The 25295-nt window shown below is 42.3% G+C and overlaps 2 protein-coding genes and 1 long non-coding RNA gene across 5 annotated transcripts; 2 read left to right on the plus strand and 1 right to left on the minus strand.

The window, feature by feature from the left end:
* Nucleotides 1-77: 77 nt before the first annotated feature.
* LOC125129731 (histone H2B type 2-F) lies at nucleotides 78-1130 on the plus strand. Its single transcript, XM_047784793.1, has one exon. It carries the CDS (start codon nucleotides 137-139, stop codon nucleotides 515-517), a length of 381 nt encoding a protein of 126 aa, XP_047640749.1. The 5' UTR covers nucleotides 78-136; the 3' UTR covers nucleotides 518-1130.
* An 11251-nt stretch (nucleotides 1131-12381) lies between these two features.
* LOC125129734 (uncharacterized) lies at nucleotides 12382-19004 on the plus strand. Of its 3 annotated transcripts, none has more exons than XR_007135525.1 (3): nucleotides 12382-12767; nucleotides 12934-13678; nucleotides 18512-19004. It is a non-coding gene; the product is annotated as an uncharacterized LOC125129734 (long non-coding RNA). The 3 variants fall into 3 exon arrangements; XR_007135526.1 differs by lacking the exon at nucleotides 12382-12767 and having other exon boundaries at nucleotides 12779-13057; nucleotides 13493-13678; XR_007135524.1 differs by lacking the exon at nucleotides 12382-12767 and having other exon boundaries at nucleotides 12774-13678.
* LOC125129733 (high affinity immunoglobulin gamma Fc receptor I-like) lies at nucleotides 15669-24802 on the minus strand. The gene is given in 7 exon segments (XM_047784795.1): nucleotides 15669-15806; nucleotides 15809-15985; nucleotides 16805-17089; nucleotides 18039-18290; nucleotides 23407-23661; nucleotides 24303-24323; nucleotides 24722-24802. Coding segments are annotated over 7 exon segments (1095 nt in total). The 5' UTR covers nucleotides 24753-24802; the 3' UTR covers nucleotides 15669-15732.
* Between the last annotated feature and the right edge of the window lie 493 nt (nucleotides 24803-25295).

Raw genomic sequence — 25295 nt, forward strand, 5'->3', positions numbered from 1 at the left:
TTGGATATTAACCAATAAACACGCAGTACTGAGTTAGTCTTCATTTGCATACAGGCTCTATAAGTAGCGCGTAACCGACCAGCTTTGATGTAGTCGGCATCATTTCTGCGGGCGCGTGGGCTTTCTTCGTGCAGAAATGCCGGATCCAGCAAAATCCGCTCCTGCTCCTAAAAAAGGGTCTAAAAAGGCTGTAACAAAAGTGCAGAAGAAGGACGGCAAAAAGCGCAAGCGAAGCCGCAAGGAAAGTTATTCTGTGTATGTATACAAAGTGCTGAAACAGGTTCATCCGGACACGGGCATCTCGTCCAAGGCCATGGGCATCATGAACTCCTTCGTCAACGACATCTTCGAGCGCATCGCGGGCGAAGCGTCCCGCCTGGCTCACTACAACAAGCGCTCGACCATCACGTCCCGGGAGATCCAGACGGCCGTGCGCCTGCTGCTGCCCGGCGAGCTGGCCAAGCACGCCGTGTCCGAGGGCACCAAGGCGGTCACTAAGTACACCAGTTCCAAATAAGGGTGCTCAAGAGACGAAATAGAACATCTACCTTACCCCAAAGGCTCTTTTCAGAGCCACTTAACTTATCAGAGAAAGTGGCTGTAAGCACTTGGATAGAAGGTTGGTCAGATAGTGATCTCGAGTGCATGTGCATTTTTTTGGGATTTGGAGTTGAGAGGGAGGTGAAGATGGTCTTTGCTTTTAAAATTGGGATCTTCCTATGGGGCTCGAGGTGCCACCTAGTGGCAGACATCACCTTGCTAGTAACAAGTGATTAGTTCCCAGGGTGGTCCCTACCTAGACCTCAGTGGGAGCTTTAAGTAGAGAGTGGGCCGGGCTGTCCTCTTATCACTTCATCCCTTTGTCCCTAAATGTCTCAAGTCCCTTGTTGAGTAGTAAACAAGCTGGGATTTATTTTATCCTATCACACAGAGTCCTCAATTAACTAGTCCCAGCTACTAAGGTTTTAGTCAGTTTTCAATACACACCTTTCAAACTTTCTCCTATATAGCCACATGCTTTAGTACGCAAGTTGGCCTACCTGTAAATCTCAGCATAGCCATCCTTCCCTAACTTCCTTCTAGCCCAGTGACCCTCAGCCGGATAGACTTTGCCCCTCCACCCCATGGAACATTTGGTAATATCTGAAGACGTTTTTGTTGCCACTTAGAGGGAGGGGTGCTACTGGCATCTAGCTGGGGATACTTTAAACATCCTGTAATGCACAGGACAGCCCCACAACCAAGAATTATCTGGTCCATAATGTTGACTCTTGTAAAAAGGTCGAGAGATCAGTGCTCAGAGTTCCCTTCCTTCAGGATTTTTTTTTTTTCTTTGAGGATTTAATCCTCACTTAGGTTAAACTTTTCCCCAGCCCTAGGCAGCCACTGTTACTGCTCTTGGTGAAAGCTAAGCAGCACATAGGTCCTGTGATTGTTTACATGCCACAAGAAAATTACCAGGGCCATGGCTATCATGAAGCTTGTCTTGGTTCTGTAACAAAGTTTCCTGGTTATAAGAACCACCTATGTGCTTCCTAAACATGCTTCTAGGTACCTCTCCTGAAGTTCCCTGGTCATGTTGGAGGTGGGAGGCTGGGAGGTGGTTTTTAGTGTTCTCCAGAGTATTTTTTAAAAATAGATTGGGGGGGGCATGATGTATAAAAGGGCATAATCAAACATGTGGGATGGATTTCTGAGGCCCTCTCTGTTCAAAATTTGCATAACTCAAGACTAATCCTGACAAAGGCTGGGTATTTTACCAAATAAGATATACCTTTGAGGCAAAAGGGAAAATCTTAGTTTCCAATTCACTTGACAGTCAAGTTTTGAAACTAAGCCGTTCTTGGTAACCTGAGTGGGAGGGGGGCATTTACATGACTTTGTGCTTAAAGCAAATTTTATTAATTTATAATGTAGGAGTTCACATTTACATCCAATTAAAAGTTGCGTAACATGGGCTGTATGTGCTTTCTTCTTTCACTGGGAAATTAAGATTCTCAGTGAGTCATCTTTCCCTAGAGACGACAAGAGGCAAGGGGAAAATGAGTCAAATGAGAATCTAAAATTTTCAGTTGAAAGAAAAGAAATCATACAACACACTTTATGGTAGGAAAAATCACTCTGAGACTGCCAGGGTGGTCTCTTCTTCTGAGGACTAGGGACCTTGTGTTTCTTAGGGTCTTTTGAAGTTGTTAAAGCATTATCAATTGGCTTATCTAATCAAAAGCCATCATTAATTATCCCCTTACTTAAGGATCAAACTTCCATCCCTTATCCTGAAACCAAAGGGCTTCTACCATGTGGCCAAAAACAGGACCTTCTTTAATTATTCATTTCCCCCAGGCTTCCAGCTTAGCTAAAATGTTCTCACTATCCTTTAATGCATTTGAAATTTCTCTTTGCCAACCTGGAAGCTCCATATCAACAAACTTGAAAACTCAAATCACACTGTACTTTCATTTCATATATTACCAAATATTTGTTGAGCAAAGCAATGAAGGGATAAAAAGACAAACACATCTAGAAGAGGGGATTACAGCAGTATAATGATAACTACAATTTAAGACAAAATGTGTTATTTCCAAAAGAGGGGGAAGGAAATGTTATGTGAATTAAGGACAGTGATAGGTTGCATCCAGCTGGAAGATTTAGAAAAGCTCTGTGAGGAGAACTAACATGTGCCAGGCCCTGTGCCAGGTGATGGGCTTATAGAGGTGCCTCCTTCCCAAGTCCTGAAGTTCAGCTGGAATTTTATTTGTGACCAATATATCAAATATCCTATGGGAGTTTTTTAAGTTTTAGTTTTACCCAATTTTCACTGTAACACCTTTTTTAACTTTTTTTTTTTTTAATGAGAGTTGCAACGTTTATTTCAGGTTCTCTCTTGTGTTTTGTTTTTGTTTTTCTTTTTTGCCACACAGGCAGTATGTGGGAATTCCTGGGCCAGGGATTGAACCTACGCCGCATAGCAGCAACCAGAGCCACAGCGATGAGAATGCAGGAGCCTCAACCCCCTAGGCCATCAGAGAACTCCCCCTTTTAACTTTTTAATCATCTGATTTTGGTAGATGGAATTCTTCATTGTTCCCTTTGTATTTTGTGACTAAAGGTCATTATTTCTGTATTTCTCATCCAGATTGTAATATGTTCATTTCACTTTAATATGTTTCTTTAATTTTTCTTCACATAGACTATTTTTTATGCCATTATATTGGAAAGCTCTGGCTGTCCTACCTTCCCACCTGCAAACACAATTTAAGTCACATTGATTTTGGCTCACTGCATCTCAAACCTGCTGAAGCTTTGTTCACCACGACCCTAGCTTGAGACATTTGATTTTCTTTTCCCTGTGAAATTAATTTCCTTTGGGGGAGCGGGGGTTGACTATAGTAAGGTATGTGTATAAGCCTCTTCTCAGTCATCGCACATAAAATTTTTCAGAAAATAGTATTGGCTTAAAATATGTCCTGTATCCAACCATACTCAATACCTGCTTGCTGTCTCCCTGCTCCAAGCCGCCACCACCTCTCCCAGATATTTGCAATGACCTTCTGACTGGTCCCTTTGTTTCTGCCCTCATCCCCTCACTCTATTTTCCACAAACCAGGTAGAGTAAATTTCACTCTCACACCATCCTGCCGAGCTGAACCCCACACCACCACCATGTGGTTTCAGAGCAAAGGTCCCATAGTTACAGTGGCCCACACCCACCTCCTCACTGACTACTCTCCCTTTTGTTTGTTCCATTTCATCACACTAGGCTCCCAGCTCTACCTTGAACACACCAAGGCCCCCTATCTCAGGGTGTTTGTATTTGCCACTTCCTCTCCTGGAAAGGCTCTTCCCCCAGATATTTACATGACTGACTTCCTCAGTTCTTGGGCTCTGCCAAAAATTCCCTTAGTCCCCTTATCAGTGAGGCCTTTCTTGACCAACTTATGTAAGATAGAAAGCCCATCTCCCTCTCCCCCATCATTTATTGGTACTCCTTATTTCCATACCTTGCTAAATTGTCTTCCATGTACTATCAGAATACTAATGTACTTATTTGTTTATTACTGAATCAGAGATGGCTATGCATAACAACTATTCTTCCCTGCTTATTTTAACTCCCTGCTTACTGGGTGCATGGCTTCTCCATTAAAGGCTAATTGACCAATTTTTCTTGCATCTGAGTTTGGCCATAAGACAAAGTTCTGAGCCAATGAGATATGAACAGAAATGAAACACACTAGTTTGTGCCCTAAAAAGGAATATATATGTTTTGCCCTTGCCCTTTTACCCTCTCTTCTGGCTGGGGTGCAGATGCAACGGCAGAAACTATGGCAACCACTCTTGACCCAGAAATAGAAGCCATGTGATAAAGATGGCCCAACTGCTCTACTAGCCCTGGACTGTCAAATGAAAAATTAAGAAATTGTATCAAGTTTGAGCCACTGTTTTTTGTTTTTTGGTTTTTGTCTTTTTAGGGCCACACCTGCAGCATATGGAAGTTCAGGCTAGGGGTTGAATGGAGCTGCAAGTGCCAGCCTATGCCACACCCAGGTAGCAAGGGATCTGAACCAAATCTGCAACCTACACCACAGCTCAGCTCACAGCATCCCTAACCCACTGATCGAGGCCAGGGATTGAACCCATGTCTTCATGGATACTAGTCAGGTTTATTTCAGCTGAGCCACAATGGGAACCTCTGAGCCACTGTTTTTAAAAATACATTACAATAATTTAAACTGCTCTCTGACCAGTACATTGTCTGATTCTCCTCCTACCTTCTCAATATAAGTCCTATAAAGATAGGAACTTTGTTTTGTTCACTGTTCTATCTGCATCATCTAGAGTTGTTTCTGGCATAGAGCAGGCACTCAGTAAATATTGATGGGATGAATGGATTGATGAGGGAAGGAGTCTTGAGAGGGAGGGCAGTGGGACTGTTATTTATGAGATGCAGAGCTCTAAGAGTTGGATTTAACAAAATGATTTTTAAAATCTTTTGCCCTCTGAATGGGGAACAGCACAATACAGAGTGAAGGTCTAGGTAAAGTTGCAACCACCATGGTCCACAAATCATTTTAGAAGGTTCACAGTGTAAGTTGCCGGGTATTTAAGGATACTCACCTACCAACTCTGAAGCATTGAGAGGGTAAAGGAAAACTTTTTTTATTTCTACTATCCTCAATACTTCTGGCCACCAAGTATTTTGAGTTTTCCACACCAAGCAATTCTGACACTGTGTGGAATTAGCACAGAGCCCATGGGGAAAGGGCTCAGTCCAAGAAATTTTGTGAAATGAAATAAGGAGCAGTTTATTTTTGTTATTTTATATGATCACAGGCAATAATTTTAAATTACCAGACGGCAGAGGAAAATCCATATCACTCTTTTGATGTCAGTGTTTTTAACATTCAGGGCAAGAGAAAATACCTAAAGATATTAGTTTTAGTTTTTGTTACTGACAATGATGTTTGAGCTTTGTGTAGGTCTTCATTTCTAGTTAGTGGGATTATCATTTTCAAGTGCATTGAAGGAAAACTCTTTCAGCCAGAGGGAGTGTGAAACAGAGTTTAGACACTACCAATATAACCCTGGGTAAAGGTTGTTCAGTGTTCATAATAAATTCCCAATCCTAGGGTTGGGGCTTAAACTTGAATTTCTCTCTGGAGATGTATGTTTCACCTAGTTTGGCGTGTCTACTTAAGACCCCTACTACAACATGTAGAATAATGAGTAGGAGAAAGTCATACTGATTAACTTGTATAGGTATCAACCATAGGATTACTATCAGCAAGGGAGCATATCCTTGTTTTCCTAGGCTTCTTCATTCTTCAAATTCCAGATGATATTGACATGGGGGTAAGGGAGAGGATGGCAGAAGGTTAAGAAATACAAAAAGCCAAATAATATTTATGTTATTTCAAGAGGATATAGATATTATTATTTTAGAAGTTGTTAGAAAATATGTTTATAAATATATGTATCTACAAAATGTACATGTATAAAAGCTGAGTATAAAGCACTAGAAATATTTCATATTCAAAAAAGCAGAAATCCATTAAGGAATGGTCAAGAATTCTTTGCACTTAACACAGATCCACACACATTTATACACCCATGTGAATGTGCATAAAGTTTTTTTTTTTTCTTTTTTGGCCATCCAGTGGCATATGGAATTCCTGGGCCAGGGATCAGATCAGATTAGATCAGAGCCACAGCTGTGGCCAGGTCTTGTGGGTTTTTTTTGTTTTTTTGTTTTTTTGCCTTTTCTAGGGCCGCTCCTGCAGCATATGGAGGTTCCCAGGCTAGGGGTCTAGTCGGAGCTGTAGCCGCCAGCCTGCGCCAGAGCCACAGCAATTCTGCAACCTACACCACAGCTCATGGCAACACTGGATCCCTAACCCACTGAGAAAGGCCAGGGATCGAACCCATAACCTCATGGTTCCTAGTTGGATTCGTTAACCACTGAGCCACGATGGGAACTCCTTTTTTTTTTTTTTTTTTTTGTGGCCAGTCCTTTAACCCACTGTGCCAGGCCAGGGATAGAACCTGCACCCTGATGCTACAGGGATAACAGGGATGCCACTGATTTCATTGCACCATAGTGGGAACTCCCAAAGTTTGTTGTTTTTTTTTTTAATAAGTCAGCTATCATAGGTGGTGATTATGCTAACAGACATACCTTTCTCAGGAATAGATCAAGTGGACTAAAACATGTTTTAAGATGTAGAGGATTTGAAGAACATGGTTAATAAGATTAATTGCAACTGTTATACCTACACCTTCTTGTATCCCAAACAGAAAGAGTACATTATATTGAAATTCACATGCAATGCTGATAAAAACTGACCATTTGTGGGATGGCAAGTGAAAGCTCAACAAGAGTTGAAAAAGATGAAACCATATAAGATATATTCACTAATCATAATACAATGAAATAACTAAAAGTACTCTCCTTGATTTATAGTGTTAGGGAAAAGCATATGGTTAAACAAGATATCAAAATAAAAATTATACACTTTGTAGAAATAAAGTGAGCACTGTATACTAAAATCTATATGAAGCGATCAGAGGAAAATTCAAATCATTTTAACAAAGAAGTCCATACCTAGTATAAGACCTCATGGAGGTCCAGATTTTCAATTTACTGGCATTTTCTTTTTGACATCTTGCTTTCCATTACCAACCTTAATATACAGCTCTCTTAGATAGGGTCTTTTAGTTTTATATTATACTATTATAGATATGAGATTTTTTTTTGGTTTTTATTTGTACTTTACACTTAAATTGTCTCTCTAATCCATGACTCTGAACACCACACATATATGATGATTCTCAAAAGTTTATCTCCAGTTCAGGATTCTTCCTTGAGCTGCATCAATCCCCTCGGGCCTTGTTCTCAGTTCCGGAAACTTGTCATGGGGGATAGGATAGGCCTTGGAAACTTGAAGGAGAAGCTCTCCTAGTTCCCAAGTGCATTTCAAAACAGCCCTTGAAGAGCCTGTAGGCTCCCTGCCCATCGGCCTGCTGATTCTGCCCGTCCGGGGCCCCTGCCTGGCTCTGAAGGTGGTGGCACCAGAAAAAAAGTCATCTGTGCTTGACTGGACGGCCGTCGCGATTCTCCACCATCTCCCTCCCCGCCGTCTCCAGCCGCCATTTCCCAAAGTGTCGCGGGGACGCCCACTGCCTCTCCCCTTCCTGTGGTCCAGGTTTCCGCGGAGGCAAACTTCCGCGCGCTCCACGCCTCCCGACAGCCTCTGCGCCAGGCGGCGGCTTAGGAAGGCTGCAACTGCAACAGGAGGCCGCGGGGTGGCGCCACCGTCAAGTCCGCGAGCAGGATCTGGCCAACAAAGAGGTTTTTCACCTACGCGGTTCCGGGAGGCATCTGGCCAATCCGCGAGGCTTGCTTTCTGCGGCTGCCGACCGGGCCCACTCGGGAGTCGGGTTCTCACACCTGCTGTACCTGAGCAATTATGTTGGGATGGGGGGGGCGGCAGACCACGCGTTGGCTGCTCTGTTGGGTACCAAGGGCAATAGGACACACGCGACACCTTGCTCCCCTCTACCCTCCCGCCGCCGTTGCCACCGACCGGACTAGAGCTAATTTCTTGCCGCTGCCGGCTCTGGGGACGCAAATATTTCTCACAGGGTTTGTGGCGGGGGGGGAGGTTGCGGAAAGCGTGCTCTTCACCCCTGACCTCCGCGCCGCTGGGACTCAATTCACTGAGGCGGCGACAGTGGCGGCCTCCGCGGCGAGCTAAGGTAGCAATGTCCACAAGTGGCCACGGGGTGGCGGCAGCGGCCTTCCGCGGGATATGCTCGGAGCACACCGCCTCCGCTGGTCCAGGTCGAAGAGCCACCACCATGGTCTGTCCAGCCAGGAGCCTGGTAAGCATGGAGCTAAAAAAGTGTATTAATGGCTATTGGTAAGTAGCTGATTTACAACAATCTACTACCACATCCCAGTTAGGAACAGAAATAATGAGTGACAGCAAGAAGATTTGCAACCAAGTAAAAATATGAATGTGGATTTACAGTATCTCGTCTATTTTTGGTAAAAATCAATAAAACAATCTCTTCTAAATTGTTCTAGAAAATGTAAAACACTGATTTACCTTTGATACATTCCTTTTACTTGACAACGTTAATCTGTTAGAAGTAGAAGGACTTCCGTCTTTTTTTTGAAATCAGGCAGAATGTTCAGCTGAGAAACTGCCATGGGTGAATGAAAGCAACACTTTTCCCTTACTGAGGATGGTGGAAATGCAGGAAGACAGCTCTTTTGAAGTCAGTTGATACTTCCCAGCATGCTTTTTGCATATCTTAAATATTCTTTTTGATAGCATTTATACTGTTCTCTCACAATACATTTCCAGCTTCTTTCCTTAGCCTACTTTAAGAGTTTATAACCTTGTGGGTGGAGCTGTGTAACTGATTCTGAGGAGGACTTGGCTGTGGGAGTGTTGTGTGTCACTTCTGTGCTGGAACATTTATTTCCTGGTAACATGAACAACAAAACTTTTTTGTTGGGATTTTGGAATTGTTTGAACTTCAACATACCCTAGCCTGTTCTTATACAGCCTCTCATAGATAAATGGATCAGGTATAGAGCTGTGAATAAGTTTGCTACCCTAGATGAGATAATGTGCAGTTGTTATCAATCTCTCTTTTTCTGCCTTGTTCTCAGGATTTTCCCCTGAAAGCCAAGCATCTTTTTTTTTTTTTAATAATGGAACAAAGAAGAGACAAGTTCTTTAAATAAAAATTGTCCTGAAATTTGTCCCTCCTCTCTACAATTTAGTCCTCTCTATAATGTATTAGGATTCAGAACATCTCATCATGGGCCAGCATATCCATTTCTAATATCTAGCTTTGTCCCTAACACCCATAAGATAAAGAAGGACACAAACTTACCTCTGGTTTATAGTTCCTTTGTCTCTTTGGTACACTCAGAGCTTTTTGTTTTTCTTTATCTCTGGGACAATGTATCATGATTTAAGATGGGTGAGAGCTCTGCCTTTCTTTAGTAAACTGGGGGAAGACTGAGTGGGAAGGAGGAAGTGGAAAAGGTGAATCAGCTTTAAACAGGTGTGTTCTTCAGCCTTTCAGTGTAATGAGAGGGCATTTGGAAGTTGATGATTGGGAGTTGATTCCCTTAAACTCTTATTGCCAGGAGACCTGTTAGAATGTCTTTATATATCCTGTGATTCCACACACTCCTGGAGGACACCTGTGTCACTGAGTGAAGCGATCCATATGTTTGACAATAGGGAGTGGCGTGACTCTAAAATAAAATGCTGTCTTTAGGGTATTAACCCATTTCTTGATTTCTGCAAATAAAATGAGCAGGCTTGCCTTTTGCTTGTAATGTTAACTAGTGAAATTCCAAACCCTAACCTTAAGATGCCAGCCTTCATAATTCATAAGAGTATAATCAGAAGCAAATGAAGATGTCCCCTTTCCCTTACAACTAGAGGGAGAGAGAACATTTTACATCATAAACCAGCTAAAAAAATCCGATTTGATAAGGTGTTAAGCCAAGAACATTCACAGGAACATGAAGCTTAATCCTCTGTGCAAAATGGAACTGTGGTGCATATTTTTTAATGCTACCACTTGCTTTTTTCTGTTAAAATAAATGTGTCCCTAGAAGTGTTATTTGAACAAACACTCTTTAAGACCCCAAAGACTTTACAAATTGGTGCAGTGGTATACGAAATGCTCATGTTGGACTTTCTGGAAGCAGAGGCAGAGGCAGAGTTTGGGATACAAGATGGTTATTAGGGATGAACCCTCGTGAAAGGAAGAGGGAGGATGTAGGGTTGGACAGGAGAGATCAAACTGAAGTGAAGAGCTGACAAAGCCTTGAGGGACCTGCCGAGCTCTGAAGCAAATACTGCTCCTGACAGGTGATTTGAAAAAGGAAAGATGCAATAGTGTGTATATTATGCTAACATCTGTGTACAGAGGGGAGAGAGGGAAGGATGTCTGTTTATTTGCCTATAAAAACAAAAATCTCTGGGATGACAGAAAGCAAAAAACAGTAATTGTCTTCTAGAAAAGACATTAGAAGATGCTCCAGACTGAATATTTGTGTCCCCCAAATTCATATTCTGACATCTAGTCCCCGAAGTGATGGAATTAGGAGGTGGGCTGTGGGGGTGGGGGGTGGGAATTGGGTGTTGAAGGTGGAGCCCTCCTGAGTGGTATTAGTGCCCTTATGAAAGAGACCATACGGTTCTCTCACCCCCTCTGCATGTGAGGACACCAAGAGAAGACAATTGTCTATAGATCAGGAACTGGGTTCCTCTGAGACACCAGATCTGTAGGTGACTTGATGTTGGTCTTCCCAGCCTCCAGATCTGTGAGAAATAAATTTCTGTTCTTTACAAGCCACCCAGCTTATGGTATTCTTTTATAGTAGTCCAGACTAAGACAGAGGTCTAGGAGTCTGAGATGAAAGATTTTTAACTGTATATGTACAGTTAAAATTTGTACTTCTAGAATTTGACCATATATTCAAAAACAAAAACATTAAAAATAATGTGATGTTAAATGTTCAATGAATGTTATCAGCTATTGTGAAAAGAGCATTGTGTCAAAAACATGTAAGAGCTTGATTTGTCCTGATGATGCTAAGGTGATGGATATTTTTGTTTAAATATTAAGTTTCAAAAGATTTAAGTATTAGCGATTTTGTTCTTATGGATGGCAAACCGCCAATTAGGTTTGTTTAATGAGGTACATCTGTTTATAAATCTTGAACAGGTAGCCATGCATTAAGTTACTATTAGTGGACAAGGTGGTGGCCAAATGCATATGTTGGACATGATTTGGATCGTAAACTGGTTTTCAGTGCATTTCCCAAGGGGAATTGGTAAAGCAGACTTCTTGTATCAACGGTAAGTAAAAGCTGATACAAGGTAAGTGTTCCAACAGCTACCCTATGTAGTTTCCTGGGGAGAGTGCAGGATAATTCTGTGTCCTCTAGTAGTTGAGGCGAGAACCCCCTCTGACGTGGCGCTCTTGGGGCAGCTTGCATCTTGGGATGACTGACTGAGGTACTGAAAGCACTGGGCACTAGGAGCAGCACCCTGGCCGAGCATGGAGTTATCTTTTTATCTGTCTCTTCCATGAAACTGTGCCACCCATGCCAGAATCTGGGTGAATGAGGCATTGGCACACAGGGCATGAGGGAGCAATAGCAACTGTGGCTGTCAGGTAAATACCAGGACTCTCCCTGCAACAGTATGGAAACTGGGATTTAAAATGCTCTTGAACTACATGATGACCAAGGATTCTTTGATGATCCAAAGGGAGGGAAGAAGACCAAAAGGATGATTCTGTACTCCCTGCTAATCTTTTGTATTAAGGGCTTGAACCGATTGTTTTAATTTGGAGAAATAAAAGAGATGTGGCCATATTTGCACCCCAAACATTGAAGAGTAGTTTACACCAGTCTTGTGTAAAAGACTCACTCTCAGCTGTTGTACATATAAGCTTGAAGTCATCCACATTTAATCAAAAGGGCCAAACATAATCACAGGAAGGCAGGTCATGAAAGTGCTAATATTTATGAAAATTAAACATAATTCTTACATTCCCTACAGTTTCTGGTCAGAATTTTCTTTTTCTTTTCCCTTCCTTTTTTAGGGCTGCACCTGTAGCACATGAAGTTCCCAGGCTAGGGGTCGAATCGGAGCTACAGCTGCCAGCCTACACCACAGCCACAGCAGTGTGGGATCCAAGCCGCATCTGCAACCTACACCACAGCTCATAGCAACCTGGATCCCTGATCCACTGATCGAGGCCAGGGATCCAACCCGAATCCTTATGGATACTAGTCAGGTTCGTTTCTGCTGCACCACAACAGGAACTCCCAGTCAGCATTTTTAAATTTTTTTTTTTTTTTTTTTACTGTCTGCACCTTCAGCCAAAGATCACCAGGAACACACTTGTGGTTGAACAAGTTGGGTTTATTACTCCACAGCGAGGGAGAACACATACCAGGGAAAACGGTGGGGCTCTCACACAGCCGGTTTGCCTTCTGCTGGGTCTCACATTTCTGTTCCTCCTGGTAAAATCCTCACTGTCCCAAGGACACTCAGCCTCCACCACCTTCCCAGCTACTCAGAGAGCCAGGAAAGCATCAAGTAACTCTTCCTGAGCCACTGCTTTCTGTTGTGATTTTTGATCCTTTTTCCTGAGGGAGTGTCTTGGAGAAGTATTTGTAGGAGCATACAGATGAAGATCTACTCATTTATTTCTCTCTCCAGGTCAGAACACCTGGGGCAGGAGGTGGGGAGGGAAGTAGTTCTAGGTTTAGGTAAATAACTAATGGGGTGGTAGCTTATATTGAAGAGCTATTAGAAGTAAATGAAGAATAAAAAGAAAATCTACTTCTATAGCATAGTATAATAGGTTACAAAATCTCTTTAAAAGGTTGTTATACTACTGTGCAGAGCAAAAGGACACTGGGACAAAAAAAGAGGAGAGATCAGCTTTTCCTAGAAGATTCAGAAAAGCTGGAAAGAAGAGAGTTAAAGAATGAGCAGGAATTCACTAGGTAAAGATGACCACCCATATGTCTCATTTTACCAAACAAGACTGAGTTTAGTGCATAAAAAACTGAAGTTACATGAAATCATCAGACAAAAGATGATTTAAAAAGCAGTCTTTGATATCCCTGAGTGGGCCTAGTTAAAACAACCAAGCTGTCTTAGTTTAAGTTCCCCTCAATGAGGACCCTGAGATTAAGATTTGGGTGCAAGAAGCTTATTTGAGAGGTAATTGCAGGAAGCACAGTGACAGTAGAGAAATAAAGCAAGGGAGGAAAGTCAGGAAAGGAGGCACTGCTGCTATGAGAATTGGGGTTTCATCTTGCAGGGGGGCCTCTGAGGACTGTGGAACCCACCACAGTTCCATTGAGGAGTGATGAAGTGGGGATGTTTATCTGCTAACGTCCATCTTCATTGATTGGGGATCTGTTCTGGGTCTTTAGCTCATTGGCACTTCTGGCTTTCCCTGGATGCCAATTCACACAACAAAGGCATTTTGGAGGACTGCCTGCAGGTGACATCTGGAGTTTGCAGAGGGGCATGGGACTGACATGGCAGCACACAAACCACAAGAAACAGAATGGCTCTTTTCCAGTGGTCATGCCAAGAGTCCTGTTCCAAAGGCTGGGGTGAGTAACCATCTCTGACTTTTTTCAGCTGTTCTTTGCTCTGCAAATGGAAAAGCTGGTATGTGTTGGGGAAACTAATAATGTAGTCTTGTTCAGGCTTCAGAGGTGGCACTTGGCCTCTAACTGGTCAATGACCCTCTAAGGCTGGTTACCTGCCAAACTGCTGGACCACATACAGGCCAGCAGGGGTCACACCAACAAACACTGTAAATCACTAGATTAGATGGAGAGTTTTAAGTCTCCGAATTTCAGGAACCTCGAGGGCCTAGCCAGCGGGGGAGTCAGAGAACATTCCAACTCCAGACTTAGGAGTTAAGATCAAGACATTTAGGACAATAACAAGGGCTGCAAATTTATAAGCAGGCTATTATCAGTTTGTGGCCTGGTGTTAAAAGCTGGACTCCAAGTAGCAAACTGAAGATAGAAAGATATAACTGTGGAAGAATCTGGAGGGTGAAGCATAAAAGGAGGAGGAAGCACTTCCTGATGGTTTAGCAATGACTGGCTCCATCCAGCTCCGCCCCCTCCAGGTCACGGTGCTCTGTCTGCATCCATGTCTGCCCGCAACCTTCCTTCCCCAGGGAGCCCTTCCTCTAAAATTCTATCCAGTCAGTGGGGTAGAATAGAGCCTCTCCTCTGAGTGTGACATCACTTCCTGCTTCAATTCCCAGTTCCTCAGGCTGGAGTCTTCTGCAGATGGTCCCTCTATGGAGGGTCTTTGGGCCTCCTTCCTCTGGACTCCCTGCAATCACTTCCATGTCCCCAGTCTATAAGACTGAACACTACATGCAATCAGTGAAACCTCTGCTATTATCTGTGATCACTTCTTTTAATGTAGATGTTGGAGTGGTACTTCTACTGAGATGATGCTTATTGCACTTTTCTCGTAAGATGAAGGGGAGAAGCACTTTTTCATTGTCCACAGACTAAAGCCGTGGGCTACATTGCTCTTCCGTCTGCTCCAGGTTCCAAGTTGCTTGAAGGTGTTTTGGGTGGGGGTATTAAGGTGAGTCCTGCCATATGGAGCCAGGACAGAGGCCAGGTAGGGATGTATCCTTGTTTGGCAGATAAGCTGCATTTTTTTAACCAAATAATCTAGAATTATGTTGTTAGGTTTATTTATACCTTTTTCCCCCCTAAGCTTTAGCAAAGTCTTATTCACATATTTCAATTTTTTCTCAGCTGTGTTACAGAGTAGCAGTAAAATATTTTGTCTCTAAACTAGAGCCCGAGAGGGAGAGTATTGTATCTTAAATCATCTAGAAAATGAGAAGGTAAAATAAGCCTCCGAAAGTGGGAGCTGGGGCTTTATGGGATCACTGTCCCTCTCTACTCACAGTGCCATAGTTGGAGAGCTGAGTTTAGTTTAAGGAAAGCAGCAATTACATTCTGCCCCTGGTGTCTCTGGACACAGAGAGGTTATGAGAAAACTTCAAATACAAGGGCAAAGAGAATGCACCCATTTCGCAGCATGAGTTACTCCCTTGTATCCCTGTAAGATGTATGGGCGCCGGGGTGCTGAACTACAGAAGCTGTGCAGTGACCGTCCTGAGCACCAGGAGGTGTGAGCTCTTGCTCTCACAGTTGCTCAGAATCATTTGTGGGTTATATATCCTCCCTTTTGGTCTATACCATCCCTTCTTGTCTCCCTCATATCCTCTCTCTCCCTCTCTTATTCTCCCTTCCTCTGTCTTCATCTCTTACATATGCACACACTTAGCTTTCCACCCTGTCCCCAGAAATTAATGCTCAGACTACCCCCAATGGGATGATCAGGCTAGACTCAACTTCCAAGTTTTAAAAAATTTCTTTAGAGTAGGTCTCACTTCAAATCATCCCTGATTGCCAAATTCTCAACTTTATCTCCATTGAAGTCACCTCATTTATTTGCTTTATTTAAGAATGACATGCCATGGGATTCCCACTTCTAGTCTCTCAACTTTTGGATGCTGGCGCCCCACTCTTCCACAGAGAAGAGGGGCGGGGACTGTAGAGATCTATAGGCACCCACAGAGCCACTGCCGCTGTCCCCCCCCCACCCTTGGGGCTTCTCCTTAGTGTGTCCTTTCTTGCAGCTCTTCTTCTTGTTCCTGACATTTCAGCTCTTCTTCTAAATATTTATCTTTGGAAGGTAGGAAGTTACCTTTTTCCCATGACCAGAGTCCAAAGAGATTTCCAAATCCCACTTTTTCTTTCTTTGTAGTTGCTTCTGTATTATCATATAGAAAACAGTATCCATCAAAAATACTGACCCTACTGCCAGATAGAAAACGACATGAAACCAGACAGGAGTTGGTGGCTGGGGGCCTGCAAAAGAAAATTACAGAGAAGAGATGCTGTTTCCAGGCCAGAGGGATCCAGCTGAGTCACGTTTGGAAGAGAAAGTTGCCTAGACCTTACATGCCTGAAACCCAGTGGAGACACTGGCAGTTTCAGGGGCAAGGGGAGCAGGAAGGAGCATGGACAGGGGGCAGTCTCCTCATAAAGGCTTACCTGCCAGGGCCTTGCCAGTGGACCCACTCCCTAGTTTCAGAGATAACTCCTGTTTCTATGCCACTGAATGCTTAGAATGAATTTAGGTTGAAGACAAAATTTTTTCCCCAAAGCGTCTTTGTTCTGGAGCTCACAATCCCTCCACCTCAGCCATATGTAGACACTTGGACAAGTACTTATGTACAGTCCCCCAAATCCCTGTGTCACCAGTCTACCGTGTGAGTTCCTTGAGTTAAGAGCTGCTCCCCCCCTCAAAGTGTCTATGTCTCCATACCTGTGACAGTAGATAGGAGGAACTCAGTGTGTGCTTGATGAGATTATTGGGGAAAGAGAAAGGGAGAGAGCAGGAAGGAAGGAGGAAGAAAGGGAAAAAAAGAGAGTAGACCAAAGAAAATAAAGAAGGAAAAGAAGGAAGGACAAAAGAGAGGAAGTAAACAGAGAAAGGAGAAAAGAAAGAAAAAGAAAATGAAGGAAGTTTATGACGAGAATGGTAGAGATTTGAATCAAGAGTGGAAAGGCCTATTCAGGGATTTTTCCTGGCTGGCTATGAAATCCCCTTGACCCAACCCCAGGCCCCAGGAGGAAAGGGAGCATCTCTTCTTGTGCCAGTCATTTGCCATCGTCCTCACTCACCAAGCACCTGAAGCTCCAACTCAGGGCTGCGCTTGATGACCTTTCCATCTTCTGTGGCCGCCTCACACCAGTATAACCCAGAGTCTTCTTTTTTAGCACTTAGCATCTGGTAGCTAGAGGACGTGTTCCTGCTCATCAGGGTCTTGCTTCCCATGAAGAAGGAGAAGTAAAGCTGCAAACCAGGCCTCTGTGGGAGCAACTTTGTTTCACAGCTCAAGTTGACCAGGTTCCCCTCTAGGATGGGGAATGACAAGGATGCTCTCAGCACTGGAGCTGGAAATAGCTCTAAAGAAAACGTTGATGGGAGTAGGGTGGCCTGCTTCAGTGTCAAAAAAGGTTTTGGTTTTGTTTTTTAACAGTAGACATACCCCCTCCCCTTTGGGAAACTTGGCCCTGGAGAATGCATCTATGAGACATAATTTCCCCCACTTCTAGCAGAGAGGCATTCTTGGGGTTTCCTCACAGACATACGGTTGCCAGCTTGCCCCTATCTCCTGGGGAGAACATCTCTCACAGTCCATACATCCCTGAATAGCCAGGCTGTTTATTATATGACCATGCCCCTTTTGGTAATGGTTGATCAGGTGTGGACATTGACCCCCACACTAGCCAATTCAGTGACTCATTACTTGTGTTTTCTGCCTCAAAAGATAGTCTAGGACAATGATTTCTTTCCCATAGGAATGAACTATTTTTCAGACAAAAAAGGTGCTAGTAGTTATGAGTATTAGGGTAAAAGGCCTTGAAAGAGTCACAAGGGCCCATGCAAACTGAGACAGAGGAAACTGCTTAGTTAGCCGTTGTTCAGCGAGAAGTGGAACCAGAGAGGCCATGTGGTCTCTGAGAGATAAACGGAAGGCAGAACCGCATTCCTAATGTCTTCCTGGCTATGGTGCGTTTATGAGATCCCACTGAGTTATTTTCTAGTAACACTCCTACCTACCTTGAGTGAGTCTCTATTCCTTGCAACTAAAATAAGATTGATGAAATGGATCCTCACTATGCCCTGGCCTTGACATTAGCTCCTGGGGCTGTGGATGGGTTACGTGGTACATAGGAAAGAGCAATGGAGAGGGACCCAAAAGACCTCAGTTCTGATCCCAGCCCAGCCACTGGTCATTGTGTGGCCTTCAGTAAGGCAGTTCCATTTCTTCACTTGTAAATTGAAGGGATACTTTATGATGATTCCTCTGGTTCTTAAAACTCTAGCTCTATGACTGTTTGGATACAATACCTTTTATAGTGATAGATACTCCTGCAGATGTGTAGCGATGCATTCTCATGCCTGAGCAATGATAGATGCCATTGTGACTCAAGTTGGTTTTCAGAATGGTGAATTCAGAATTCCGAGGAGAAAACTTAAAGGTTTTGCCATTTTGGTAGAAAAGGATATTGTACATCAGTTTATTCCTCCATCCATGACACCTCAAGGCCAGAGGTTCCCCTTCAGTAAAGACTCTGCTAGAGACCTGGAGTAGTAGCCAATCTGCAAAATGTGGGCCCAAAACGTGTATATATGGTGAGGTACAAGGAAGCCAAAGCTGGACCCTGGGGGCTTATCTTTTTCTCTTTTTAGCATTTCAACTTCAGAGCTCTGGTGAATTTGAGACCGATCTCCTATTCCTCAAATATCTCTAGCTTTGCTGGGAAGAAAAGTAATCTTTACCAGATCCATGTACACAGCCCCTTCTTTTCTTTCCTTTCCAGATCTCAGAAATTGGCTAGGATAAAAACAGCTTACTCTATGTATTCTAAGATGCCCCAAGGAGTCACATCTTGTATAATCCCCTTGACTGCGCTGGAACCTATGACTTGCTTGTAGCCAACAGAGCATGACAAGTTTATGAGATGCCACTCCCATGATATTACGTTATGTGAGACTATTTTGGCTGACTAGACTGCAGAGAGACTCCTGCTGGCCTTGAAGTGAGATGACATGTTGTGAGAGGGCCTGTGTGAGGGCAACATGGATGGGGTCTCCAGGAGATGAGACTAGCCTTTAGCTCGTAGCCAGCAAAAAGGCAGAGATCTCAGTCCTACAACCACAAGGAACTGAATTCTGCCAGTGACCATGGGAACTTGGAAGAGCTGCTGGAAGTAACACAGGATAGTTAACACCGTGACTGCAGCCTCAGCAGAGCACCCAGCTAAGCTGTATCCATGGAAAGATAATAAATGTATGTTGTTTTAAGCCAGTAAATTTGTGGTAATTTGTTTTATTTATTTATTTGCTTCTTAGGGTTGCACCTGCAGCATATGGAAGTTCCCAGGCTAAGGGTTGAATCGAAGCTGCAGCTGCCAGCCTATACCACAGCCACAGATGCCAGATCCGAGCCGTGTCTGTGACCTACATCACAGCTCATGGCAACACCAGATTGTTAACCCCCTAAGCAGGACCAGGGATCGAATCATTGATATTAGTTGGGTTCGTTACCACTGAGCCACGACAGGAACTCCAAGTTTGTGGTGATTTGTTACGCAGCAATAAAAAAAAAAACTAATACAGGGAGTTCCCCGTCATGGCGCAGCAGAAATTAATCTGACTAGGAACCATGAGGTTGTGGATTCGATCCCTGACCTCGCTCGGTGGGTTAAGGATCTGGCGTTGCCATGAGCTGTAGTGTAGGTCAAAGCCGCGGCTAGGATCCCGAGTTGCTGTGGCTCTGATTAGACCCCTAGCCTGAAAAGACAAAAAGACAAAAAAACAAAACAAAACAAAACAAAAACTAATACACTCCAACTCCTGACTAATTTGTTAATGGGGTCTCACAAGACACACACAGAATGGCAGACATATCCAGATGTATGTCTGTATGTGCTTCCAAATTGATAGGAATACTCACATATCAGTGATGTAGCTGGTAAAAACAACCTCCAAGTCAAATGGGCTCTGCCTTTTCATGTTTATCTCTACACATACCCAAAAAGGACTTTAAAATTTTTTCTTTCCTAGGGCAGTTGGTTTGGCTAAATGAGAATGAAGTTCTTAAGGAACAAAAAAGGAGAAGAGATAGTAGAGCTTTTACCCCTCCAGAGTTTATCTAAGAATGGAAGGCAGACATTCCAGTGCTATATGTTGCATGGTTTTTACAGTCTTGGATGCTGCCATAGTGCTCCTAAATAGAATGAATACTCTTCCTTCCCTTATTCCTGTTCCCAACCAAAAAGTGCTCAAAGACTGCACTACCCAATCACAGAAACTGTCAAAAATACTAGTAATGATATAAAATATTTGAATGGTACAATTAGTAGACTTGACTTCATGGATTTATAGAATGCTGTACCTTAAGAAAATTCATATACTTTCCAAACACACATGTAATGGTGATAAAAATTGAATGCATACTAGGCGACAAAGCATTTTCAACAAATATCAAGGAACTGATATCAGATTTAACACAAATTCTGCCCAAATGCCATCCAATTAGATATCAATAACAAAAAGCCACACTCTAAAATCTCTTTTAAATAATTCATGAGTAAAAGAAAGAAAAAATGTAATGGAAATTAAAAATATTTAGCCTTAAATGATAATGGGAGTATTACATTTCAAAACTTGTGACGTACAGATATTAATTTTGTACATAAAACCTATTCTCAGAGTTCCTGTTGTGGCTCAACAGAAATGAATCCGACTAGAAACCATGAGGTTGCAGGTTCGATCCCTGGCCTTACTCAGTGGGTTAAGGGTCTGGCATTGCCGTGAGCTGTGCTGTAGGTCACAGACATGGTTCAGATCTGGCACTGCTGTGGCTATGGCCTAGGCTGGCAGCAACAGCTCCAATTAGAGCCCTAGCCTGGGAACCTACATATGCCACGGGTGCTGCCCTAAAAAGACAAAAAAATAAAATAAAATAAAAAATAAAAACTTATTCTCACCTTCATCACCTTAGAGTATGATCGGGACACTCATTACAAACCATATAATTAGGACCTGAATCCAGGAAATGGCTGCTTTTTCTTGGTTTCAGCACACACAGATTTAACAAATTGATTGAGAGCTAGTATATCTGCAACTGGATCCTCCACTGCTAACTAACTGTGGCAAAATGTTCTTAAATAGGACAGAGAGAGCACCAACCCAAGAACTTGATGTATTTTACCATAGTAAAATTGGAAAATTTTGTTCACTGAAAAAAAAAAGACAACATCATGAGATAGCAAAAAGACAACAGAGTGGAAAATACTTGCAACACTCGAAAAAGGACTTATACCCAGAATATATAAAGAGCTCCTATAAGTCAATAAGGGAAAGGCAGACAACAATTTTTTTTTTTTTTTTTTTGCTATTTCTTGGGCCGCTCCCGTGGCATATGGAGGTTCCCAGGCTAGGGGTCTAATCGGAGCTGTAGCCACCGGCCTACGCCAGAGCCACAGCAACGCAGGATCCGAGCCGAGTCTGCAACCTACACCACAGCTCACAGCAACGCCGGATTGTTAACCCACTGAGCAAGGGCAGGGACCGAACCCGCAAGCTCATGGTTCCTAGTCGAATTCGTTAACCACTGCGCCATGACGGGAACTCCAACAAATTTTTTTTTAATTGGCAAAAAAAAAAAAAAAAACCTAGACAGCTACTTTACAAAAGAGGATATCCAAATAGATAATGTTAAAACGTGAAAAATGCTCAATATCACTAGTTATCAGGGAAGTGCAAATTAAAAACATAATGTGATACTTACTGCACATGTACCAGAATGGCTAAAATGAAAAATACAGAAAATATTGATGGGAACAAGGAGCGACCAGAACTTACACTCTGCTGGCAGGAGTGTAATATGTGTACAATCACTTTGGAAACCTAAAGATGAGTATATGCATATTTTGTGACCCAGCAATTCCACTTCTGCGTATATTCCAACATACATGCGTACATACATGCACCAAAGTACATGTCGAAAAATATCCATAGTGGTACTATTTGTAAGAGGCCCAAAATGGAAAGAACCCAAGAGTCTATCAACAGAATGGATAAATATGGAATATTATACAGTAATGAGAACCAGTGAACTGCAACTTTACAACATGTATGAATCTCATAATCAACATAAGACAATGAAGCCAGACACAAAAAAAGTACTGTACCACATCATATCCATATGAAGTTATGAAAAATACTGTACCATATTATATCCATAGGAAGTTTAAAAACAGGTGAAAACCTATGGTGCTAGAAATCAGTGGAGGTAGTGACAAGACATGGGCAAGAGGAAGTTTCTGAGATTCTGGTAATGTTCTACTTGATGCAGGTGCTATTTACTTTCTGAAAATTCACTGAAGTTTGCTATATGTATGTTATACCTCAACAGAAGTTCACATTAAAACATAATGTAAAATGATATATAACATTATAATGTAATGTAAAAAATAATGTAAAAAACATTATTCTCTTTCCCAGTGCTTGGGGTTCTAAAGCCTGTGCAAAAGCAAAGAAAATGGCCCCTTCCCAGACCTAGCTCATACTTTGTTATCTGAACATGAAACGTGTCTGCTTCTGCTTGAATTACACAGTCTCTTGTTAAAATAGTTCTAGTTTTGTCAGCTGCCTTCAGCTCTCTAGCCTAGAAACTGATTTTCAGAGTCATAAGAAACACATGAAGAACACCTAGCATCTCTTCTGACATTTTCAACTTTCCTTGGCTAAAACACATTTCCTCCAAAAGCAACCTAGTCTACATAAATCTAATTCTGCCTCCAGCATAGATTAACTTTTGATTAATCAATTGCAAAGAAGTTTTAACCTATTGCTTTTGAATAATTATCTCACTCAATTGAATGATTTGTCCTGAGTAATGAAACATTTTGCCCTAAACAGTATGACTCTCTCGATAAATAGAAATCTCTTACAGAGTTAAGTGAATGGTGGTTTCTTTTTTCCCTCTGCTTCTATTCATCAAAATTTAAAATGCTCAAAGTTCACAGTAATTTCATGTCCAGAATATTATCTCACCGAGATAATATGAAAGGCGCTCCAGACTATGTTTATAAAGATTGTAAAAGCAAAAGAATGGAAACACAGTAGCAGTCTACTAATAGAACAGCTAAATCAATTACAGCATAGCCACATAGCAGACATTTGAAAGTTAGAGGTAGATCTCTATTGATATAAAGAGACCTCCAAGATATTTTAAGTGATAAAATAAGGTGAAAGACAGTATATAGAGTATTCTCCCATCCATTTTTAAAAGCAAATTCATATACACTAATTGTTTCACTTTTGTGGAAGGTAACTGTAGGACTTGGGGTTTGGGACAGGAGGGAGACTTCATTGTTCATTTCTCTGAATTACTGTTTACCATGTGCAGGCATAACTTTTTTCGACAAAACTAAATAATTTTGAATAATAAAATCATAAGGTCTAAGTTTTAATCTAGATACCCTACTCACAGCCGCCCTAGTTGGGGTGTTATTGGGGCACAATTTAAGGATCCTAATGTGATGTTTTGAGTATCTTGACTTAATTTTACCTGGTAGACATAGAGCTGAGACCCATATGCAGATCAATCAAAACACACACACATATACCTGGGATTCAGAAAGAAGAAAACTTTACAAAGGAAGACCTTGTGATTTCTAGCCCTCCTGTTCCACACCATACTTACCTTTGTGGACTTCCAGCTGTACAGGGTCACTTGGCACTGAGAGACCTGTCTGGCACCTGTATTCACCACTGTCATTGATACCAGCAGCAGCAATTCTATATCTGGGGGTCAAGGTCTCAATGGCTGTGCCATTGAGAAACCACTGTGTAGAGCTGTCCCCAGGCAGATGGGGTCCCTCACATTGTAAAGTTACGTTTTCTTCTTGGAATACACTGACCCACGGAGGCTGCAAGGTGATCACTGCCTTTGCCTGGTCTGCATGGGGATTGAAAAACAAAGATCAAGTGGAGTAAAATGAGAGTCTGAGTAATTGGGAAAGTTTTGTGGCTAACACAAGGAAGAAATGTATAGTATTCAGATTAGGTTGAAAAATAGGCAAGTGGAAAACTGTAAAAGCTAGCCATTAAGTGTCCGGGCCCTGCTGCAGAGAGTTCTATTCATGTTATTAATCCTTATCTGGCTGTTGGAGATTTGGGGCACCCAAGAAATAATTGACTAATTTAGGTCTCATTATTGGTGAGCATGAAGCAGGGTTTTAAACTAGGGCAAGGTGGCTGGAGCTGGTTCTCTTACTCTTTGTATGATACTGTCTCTGAGGAGGTGGATATTGGGAAAACCGACAAAGCTGTTTTTGCAATTGTAGTCATTTCCTGTTAGTATACACCCATTTATTTCGGCATTTAATCAAGAGGTCAGGGCTCATTCAGAAAATCTGAAGAGATAAACCTTAAGAACCAGGATTTGATCAAAATCAAAATCATACTCTGAATATAGGAGATTTTACATAATTCATAAATCTTTCTGCTTTCTGTCCTCTCTTCTTCGGGATAATGGGACTGACTGTTTGAAAGAAGGAATGTGTCAGAGGAAGGGAAGCTGAGTTAGAGATCACTCACCCATTTGCCCACCAGTTGGAACTGTAAGAGACCAAAGAATAGAGACATCAGTTGGTCACTGGGAGATGACAAGGAAGAGAGAACTAAGGAGACAGCATTAATGTGGACCCCGAGGGGCCAGTTAGGTCTCAAATTTCTTTCTATCCCTTTTCCAAAATCAGACACCAGTGGTACTGAACAGTCTGCAGGGGGTTACTGATAAGGCTTTATTTTTGACATGCTGCTTCCAGGCTTAATGTTACCTTGGAGTCTCCCTCCCATTCTTTTGACATAAGCACCAAGAAACCATGGAAGCACAGATACAGTTGTATCCATAGTCATGAGTTCTAACCTAGAATACCAAAGGAAGACAAAAAGTCCTGAGTCCCCCTAGCCAGAGCCTGTACCTTGCTAATTACCCTTGTCTAAGCCCAACTTACCGCAAAGGAGTAGAATTATTAAGAGCCACATGTTATCTACAAGCTGGCAGGAGCAGTGAAGTCTGTAACACACAGGACATTGAAGAGTTTCCTGCTGGGGGTGCTGGAGCCAAGATTAGAAAAGAGGAAGGAAATTGCCTCTAGGTTTTTTGTTTTCTTTGGAAATTGCCTCTTATCACCACTTTCATCATGTTCCTTTTCTGGGAAATACATCCCTAATTCTTAAAGCATGCTCTAAGGTTTGGGGTTTATGAAACTCTCAGAATCCAAGGGAAGGGATAACGTTTACTGATGTTCTATTCTAATTATACTTTCCCTCTACCAATTCTGTTTCTTGGGACTAGAATATGAAAAATCTCCATTTAAAAAAAAATGGGCCCGAAGCCTGGCTAATGCCTCCAAAACTTGATCATTTGAATCCAGATTATCTACATCAGCCTGTTTGAGTCATGAGAAGAGTTACTCATCTATACAAATCAGCCTCTGTTTTTCTGGGAATACATAGAGAATTAATGTTCTATTTTGTTTTAAAAACAAAAGCCATCCCCTGAAATACATTAGGAATTTGGGATGT

The sequence above is a fragment of the Phacochoerus africanus genome, chromosome 6 (assembly GCF_016906955.1).
Source record: "Phacochoerus africanus isolate WHEZ1 chromosome 6, ROS_Pafr_v1, whole genome shotgun sequence".
NCBI lineage: Eukaryota > Metazoa > Chordata > Mammalia > Artiodactyla > Suidae > Phacochoerus > Phacochoerus africanus.